General features: G+C 46.8%; 1 protein-coding gene across 1 annotated transcript; it reads left to right on the top strand.

Annotated features, from left to right (window-relative positions):
• The first annotated feature begins 5,458 nt into the window (after positions 1-5,458).
• On the top strand, positions 5,459-6,319 carry LOC119331366 (probable E3 ubiquitin-protein ligase ATL44). The gene has a single exon (XM_037604530.1). The coding sequence runs from the start codon at positions 5,524-5,526 to the stop codon at positions 6,145-6,147; it is 624 nt and encodes a 207-aa protein (XP_037460427.1). The 5' UTR covers positions 5,459-5,523; the 3' UTR covers positions 6,148-6,319.
• The last annotated feature ends 1,423 nt before the right edge of the window (positions 6,320-7,742 follow it).

Consider the following 7,742-nt stretch of genomic DNA (forward strand, 5'->3'; position numbering starts at 1 on the left):
ATGTAGTACATATACCAATATCATATGCATGATGCTAGTATATAATACTCCCCATTACAACTAGTCTTAAGCACGTGTTTATGAACACAGAATCTCACAAATAACCCGGGATTGATCATACGTATATTGTTCGATCGATCACTCACAATAGATACTTGCTACTTTCCATGAGATCATGTCTAGAACAAATGGAGTAGCGTTTTGCAGCACAGATTAAATTATAGAAGATGACCACTTGAGCTCAAATGTTCATATCTTGCCCCTCACGATCCTCTCAGCTCTTGTCGGCTTCTGCCGGAAATGGTGCCTATTTCATAGGAACTCGATGGTCCATTCAGATAGCATCACAAAGCGAAGGAAAATTTAAAGTGTGTTTTCCCTGTGGAGGAAATCAACTAATCGTGGGATAAGCCAAAGTGTTTTGATTCATTAAGGCACTATGTCGATATCTTTAAATAGGGAATAAGATAGGATAGAGATATTCCTAATGAGAAAAGATAGGATAGAGATGGTTAAATATGCATCCATACTTTTAAACACAATACAAACGCATATGCTTATACATACACCCATACACTCATTCTAACTAGAAGAACGCCCGTGCGTTGCAACGGGACCACATTAATTTTAAAAAATATTACATTTAATATTCTCATACATATTAAGTGACATTGATGACCTTTTTTACCATCAAATTCTCACACACACACCCTCTCCCTCCCTCTTCCTCACTCTCTCTCCCCCTCTCCCTCACTCGGCAGGTGGGACGAAAATAAACCCGGAACGGAGACTACCAACTGAGACATTAGAAGTAGAGATCATTTAGTTGATAAAAATAAATAGAAAACGGTGTTAAAAAGGAGAAACATATTAGAATACATTGAAAACCCAAAAGGACGATGTAAAAGGGGATTCGCCCTGCCCCCTGGGCCTTGCCACCGAACCGCTCAGCGGTCCAGTCCCCGCACGGTCGTCTTCTCCTGTTTCCTGAGCCGCGTCGCTACAGAGCCGGGCTCCCGCCTGACCACCTCACTGGCATCGAAGGGGAATGGATAAGGGTGACGCCCTTCCTTCCCAGCCCCCATGGCCTCACTCCTCCCAAATCCACTTCTCCTCCTCACTCACTCGATTCCGTCAATCTGGACGAAGTCAGACGCCACGGCCACCATGACCGACCCCGTCCACATGGCCACTGCCCTCCCTGCGGGCTAGGAGCTTGTCGAGGAGCTCCGAACGCCTTCGCTAGATTGTCTGCGCCAACGAGATCAAGTCCAGCACCCCCGCATCGACGTCGCTGCCGTCTTCCTCAACCTTGGGCCACCGCGACATTGCCGTTCGATCCGCGCTGCCCCGATCTCCCATGTCTTCCCCTAGGGCGCCATTGACACCGCCATGATCTCCTCTTGCCTTTCCCCTGTTTCCCCTCTCGTTTGCTCTCGTTAGGTATTTCGCCGTGGCCGAGAACCGCCGTCCGCCATGGCCATTGCAGGGCTAGCCACCGAGCTCCTCGGATTGACCCCGTGGCACATGCCCGCTCCTATGCACGCCCATGCCCGAGCCTGCCGCTCTTCTTCCGCGCCCGCGGGGCCACTCCCTCTTCATGCCCACGCCCGTGCTACACCGCGTCGGTCATGCCCGCCGCTGCCTTCGCGCTCGCCGCGGCCACCGCACCACTGTGTCCCGCGCGACACACACCCTGGCTGCGCGCCACACTCTCGCTGGCTGCGCTCGCCCCGTGAGCTGCCGCCTATCCCTTCGGTCGCCCCGCTGTCGCGCCCCTGCCTCGCGCCGCCTCCAGTCATTCCCATCTTCTGCCGGTCGCCCCCTCAGCCACGCCGACCGCATCTCTGCCCTCCACCGCCGGCCGCTCGCCTCGCCTGCTGCGTGTTGCTTCCTACTGCTATGCGCTGCTCTACCGCTGGTACGCTGTTGCGCCATGCCCTCGACACCGCCGTGGACAAATGTGGCGGAGGGATTGTTAATGGAGTACGAGAAGGAGGTGGCGGAGAAGGTGTGCAGAGGCAGGAGGTCTGGGGCGGTGTCACCTGGCTGTGGTGGAGGTGTTTATGCGAGAAGGAGCCGGAGTGGAAGGAGAGGTCACAATTGGAAAGAATCGCAAAAAAAAATCATAACCCGGAGATCTCAGTTCAAAAAAATGCTAATATCGATGGAGGGGTGATTTCCTTCAATAGGTAGAAAACATAGGAAATATTGGTTGTTATCAAGGAAAGGTAAAAAATTAGGAAAGTTAGGATTTTTGAACTGATTTCTATGCAAATGGCGTTTTATTTTTTGGCAACGTGATATCAGCACCTGCCCGTTTGTGACGTGTGTGATTAGGAAGTTTGCAAATGTTAAGAAACTATTTATTGGGAGGAAAGTTGTGACGTGTCTGTTATTTGTTTCCTAAAAAGATTTTCACTAATAAGAGAAATCAATTGATTTAGATAAGTTAGGAAAGTTAGATTAAAATGTATTATTTGTTTTTTGAAAATCTGTTATTTCTTTCCTAAGACAAATTGAACTAATAAAAGGAATCGATTGATTTGCATAATTTAAGGAAGTTAGATTAAAATGTATTATTTGTTTTCTAAAAATTTGTTATTTATTTCCTAAGACAAATTGAACCAATAAAAGGAATCGATTGATTTGCATAATTTAAGGAAGTTAGATTAAAATGTATTATTTGTTTCCTAAAAATCTGTTATTTGTTTCCTAAGACAAATTGAACCAATAAAAGAAATCGATTGATTTGCATAATTTAAGGAAGTTAGATCCGTGATTTGTTATACGTTAGGAAAGTTCTGGTTGTAATAAAGACTGGAGAGAAAAATAAACCGATGGACCAGGGTAGGAGGGGGTGGTGGAAGGAGAGACAAAAAAAACCAGCGAAAATAAACTGCGGACCAGGGTGGAAAGGGGTGATGGGAGGAGAGACGAAAAAAACCAGCGAAAATAAACCACGAAGATGATTCACCAACTCGTCCATTAGGAGTAGAGATGAGCGCACACATGCACAACCTACCCCTATTAGCATCTCCGAGAGTCTGTTCCGACACGTCATCTTGAGATTAACAAAGTCGACATTGACGCCTTCGTAGTCGAAGGGAACATCTCCTATTGAACACACATCGCCGGAAGGCTTGGAATAGGGATGAAAATGGAGTGGAAAGTTTCCGCTTTCCGGAGGAAAAATGGAAACAGAGAGGAAATATGAAAACGGAAACGGAAATTTGCAAAACGAAAATGGAAATGGAATTATTTATGCTGAAATGGAAACAAAAACGGAATGGTGTTTTCCGGTGGAACACACGTGGAAATGGGACTTTCCATTTCCATCAATATGGAGTTTTCGTATTTACTATAGGCCCATGGCTGCTTTGTAGCCCAACTACCAAACAACACACAATAACACAATAAGTAAAATGAGCAGAATATATCATTTGAGTAAAACTGTTTACTATCACAAACATACTCAACTAGACCATATACGTAATTGTCATGTACTACTATGATACTATCCTATGTTACCAACACAACCATATTATTTTGTAGCCATGTTAACAATTTCATCAATTTGTTTTTTTGTTTGTACTTCTCTATGGTTCAAGGGGTCTTAAGTTACAATCAACACATAATTTTGTTTCTGTATCCGCTCTGTATTCACTTCGTGTTTGTTTTCGATAGTATTCGTTTCCGGGGTTTCTGTATTCATTTTCGTTTCTGCAAAAAAAAAAAGAAAACAAATATGGTAGCACCTAGTTCCGTCCGTTTCCGCGCTGTTTTCACCAGGAAAACGCGAGCACCAATGTAAGACGGGGATTTAATTTGATGTTCGATGGGCAGGGGATAGCACTGTCCTCCTAGCCATCCAACCACAGTTTGGTTCGCATTTGCATTCCATTAGACAATTGCTCATGCGTTACAACAAAGGTATAAATATTTAGTATGTCAGCACATTTACCTGCTGATATTAACATGATTGTCGAAAATAATATGACTTTATTTGTAAGTTCTTATTAGCTTACAATAACTGGTGAGACACTTGAGGCAGTTTTCAAGAAAACTCGTGAAAAAAGCAGGAGATGAAAAAAAATCCAAATAGGAGGAGGAAAGGAGGAACATACGTAAAATTGACGAATGAGGAGCGGTCAACATAACGTTATGTAAGTTTCAAATAGTAGAGAGATTCCAACTCCTTTTCTACTATCCCTATGTAGGACCTATTTGATTCAAATGATTTTGAAAGCATTTTCTTAGGGATTTTGGAGGAGGCTCGCCATGGGCCCTGTTAGGATTACCCACTACTGGAAGGGTCATAAGAGGTACATTCAGGACCATATGTAGGCCCCAAAACATCATACGACAAGACCCCTGGGTTATCAATCCACTCAAGCGCCAACCAAGCTTCTCTCCACTCAAACACACCTAGTCCACTCGAGCGCTTAGCAATGACTCGGAGAAAGGAAGATGGGCGGCCAACGCGGACTCTGAAGCGTCCAGAGGCGCATATCTTCATGTGTTACTAGTATTCAATGCTTTGGTTACCACGTGTAACGCCTGTAATGCTCTCAATCAATCAAACCCCCTTGTAACGTAGCTGACCCAAGGAGCGGCACAATTTATATAAGCTGCCCCGTAGCACAGGAGCAGGGGTTTGCGTCCATTGAAATCCCTTAGATACAAGAGAAGAACATAGCATCCGGGCTCGAGACGTAGAGTTATTACCTTCTTCGCGAAGGGTCTGAACTCGTAAAATCCGTGTGTCACGCTTGCGTCGTAGGTAGATCCACCCTTTGTTCGTACCCCTAGTGCTCATTGTCAGAGTAATTCCGACGACAATCCCCTGGTGTACCTCCACCTATGATCGTTCGGAGGAGGTAAACCATGCATCCAAACCCAACTTGTGTGTGCTTTTTAAGAGTGTCTTTCGCTCGCTTCGGTTTTGTTGTCATTTTATTTTTTTGCGGGTAGTGTTTGTAGTGGTTGCTTGGTGGTCTAAAGACAATTGCATAACTTTTGTCACATTTGATGAATTGATGTTCTTTGCAATGCCAAATCAAAAAAAAAAACTGACAATTTAATCAAGATATAATAGCAAAGCTCACAAGTTTTTCTATTGGAGTATAGCAAAGCACAAGCTAAAAGAAGAAACTAACTTAAGCAAATCTCATCTTAACCAGTTATGGTTGGTCCCTAGTTACACGTTTGTTACTAGTTCAGCCACTCACTAGCTACAGTGTCGCTGGATTCTACTGTAGTGTTTGTTTTCCATGTATGTAGTACTACTAGTAAACTTACCACGCGTGCAGGAAGAAACATCCAAAAGTAGAATCGACCGTACCGGCGCCCGCCACTACCACTTGGGCCCGGCGTTACCTGTCAGCGGGCCCGTTGCTCCTTCCACTATCGTGACAACATCCTCTATCTATCCACAAGTGGCTAGCTATAAAATGGCACGCGCTCGCACCGCACGCACGGCCAGGTCCACAGTCAAAGCAGAGCTGAGCGCCTCGACAGAGAATGCAGAGCCACACCACACGCGCTCCGGCGAGCCTGCTGCACCGCAGCACGGCTGCCGCAGGCAGCTCTGGCAGGCCTTCTCCGTCGCCTTCGTGGCTGCCGCCGCCTCGGCCCGAGCAGCAGACGGCACTGGTGGTGACCGTGGACTCGGACATGGTGGTGATCCTGGCGTCGCTGCTGTGCGTCCTCGGCCTGGCCCTCCTCTCCCGGCGCGCTTGCCGCCGCCGACCCTCCGACCACTATCCTCCTCCCCCCAAGGGCCTCAAGAGGAAGGCCATCGACGCGCTCCCCACCGTCTCCTTCTTCGCCGCGGCCGCTTTGTCGTCGTCGCTGGAGTGCGCGATATGCCTGGCGGAGTTCGCCGACGGGGAGGCCGTGCGCGTGCTCCCGGGATGCGGCCACGGCTTCCACGCCGCCTGCGTCGACGCCTGGCTCCGGACACGCGCCACATGCCCATCCTGCCGGGCCGCCATCGTTGCCACACCCATGCAGATGCAGGTACAGCCAGCTGCGGCGGCGCCCACCGTGGTAGTCGTTGTGGCAGGGAGTAGCAGGTGCGGGAGATGTGGCGAGGTGACGGCGCCGGCCGGTGCACGCGCTACCGATGCCGCGTTCTTGGCTTAGTCAGGTTTGTAGGTACTGTTCTTGTGCTTCATTTTACCCCGACTCTGCTTTTTATGAGGTAGCTGTTGTTTGCAGCTCCTCTGTAAAGCAAAACTTGTGGTGTCTAAGATTTCAGTTTGACTCTAATGCTAGCTACCGTGGCATTTGCTCCTAATAAAATGACTAGTCCAAGTCTCCTTTGAATGATCGATCGATCACTTCACAAGTTTCGTATGCACCAATACGTAAAAAAAATGATTAATTATTGAGCATCACCATCGAGTGAGAGGGCAGGGCGGAATAGTCTATTGTCGATTTCAGTTCGTTTTTGGTGCTCTGTTCTCTGGCCAAATGGAGCCAATCAAGCTTTAATTAGTCTCCATCAGCATCGATTTGCCGTTCATTGCAAAACAGGATGATAGCTGCTTCACGGATGGAGATCCAAAGACAAAAGTAAAAGGACAAACTCATCATTGTCCTTGTGTTGTTTTTCCTTCTTCGAAAGGGTAGTTTTTGTTGCTTGTTGTTCAAGCTTTAAATGTTGACATGGGTGCCATGTATAGCTGGCAGGATTCAGACGATTGTGACGGAGCGAGTCAGCCTCATGGTTATTGAAAATTTTCTTACTGAGAGCTACATAGGCTTGCGCTAGTGGATGTAGATTGAAAGACGAAATTCGTCCTTCACAACACGATTCACACGTCGCCTCCGCTTGGGCGACTCGGGAGGCGACCCAGCCCTAGCCGTCGTCGAGGCCATCAACCTCTTCCTCCCCTCTCTCCATCGCCCCGGGGGTACGCCGCTGGGCTAAGCCCGGAGGGCAACGACGGTGGTGGGGCTATCCCTCCCTCTCGCGGCATGGGGTAGTGCAAGGCCCCTTGGCGTGGAGGAGCGGTCGGCTAGGTCATGGCAGCACGACGGACGGCAATGGTTGCAGTCGGCTTTGTGCGGCAGCATACTCTGCTCGGACGGCGGCCCTACGATCGACGGCAGCGGCTAGCCGGGTGACTTCATATGGGTGGCGTTGGCGTGGAGGCCTGGTGGTGGGGCCGGGTACATGCGGGGTATGGTCTTAGGTCAAATCTAATCTAGCCGGTGCGGCTTGCTCGCTGCACGGTGGTGGAGATTGATGGTTGCAATTGATGAGAGGTGTCAACTATTCTTGGTATGTATCATCCGAGCAAAAATTGACCATTGTTCGACAACAACAGTTTTGCACTATCTGTAATGAACTTTGCTAACACTTCCGAGTGAGCTATTTTTCTTTGGTAACCTGCAATCTCAGATGTTCTCAGTTTTTTGGCTTCATAAATCTAGCTTGAACTAAAAAATAAACTAGTTCTATTAATTTTCTTGCTAAAAATAAACTACTTTTATAGTAAAAAAAAGTAGTTTTATTAAATCAAATAGTTCAACTACTAATTAAGCACTTACTATAAAAAAAGTAGTACTTACTAAAAATAAACTACTTCTATATATAGTAAAATAAAGTAGTTTTATTAAATCAACTAGTTCAACTACTAAGCACTTACTATAAATAAAATAAAGTAGTACTTACTAAAAATAAACTACTTCTATATATAGTAAAATAAAGTAGTTTTATTAATTAATCAACT

Source organism: Triticum dicoccoides, chromosome 7A, assembly GCF_002162155.2.
Source record: "Triticum dicoccoides isolate Atlit2015 ecotype Zavitan chromosome 7A, WEW_v2.0, whole genome shotgun sequence".
Taxonomy (NCBI): domain Eukaryota; kingdom Viridiplantae; phylum Streptophyta; class Magnoliopsida; order Poales; family Poaceae; genus Triticum; species Triticum dicoccoides.

Coding starts and splice junctions, on each gene's coding strand:
- LOC119331366 (XM_037604530.1), top strand. CDS start 5,524: ATGCAGAGCCACACCACACGCGCTCCGGCGAGCCTGCTGCACCGCAGC.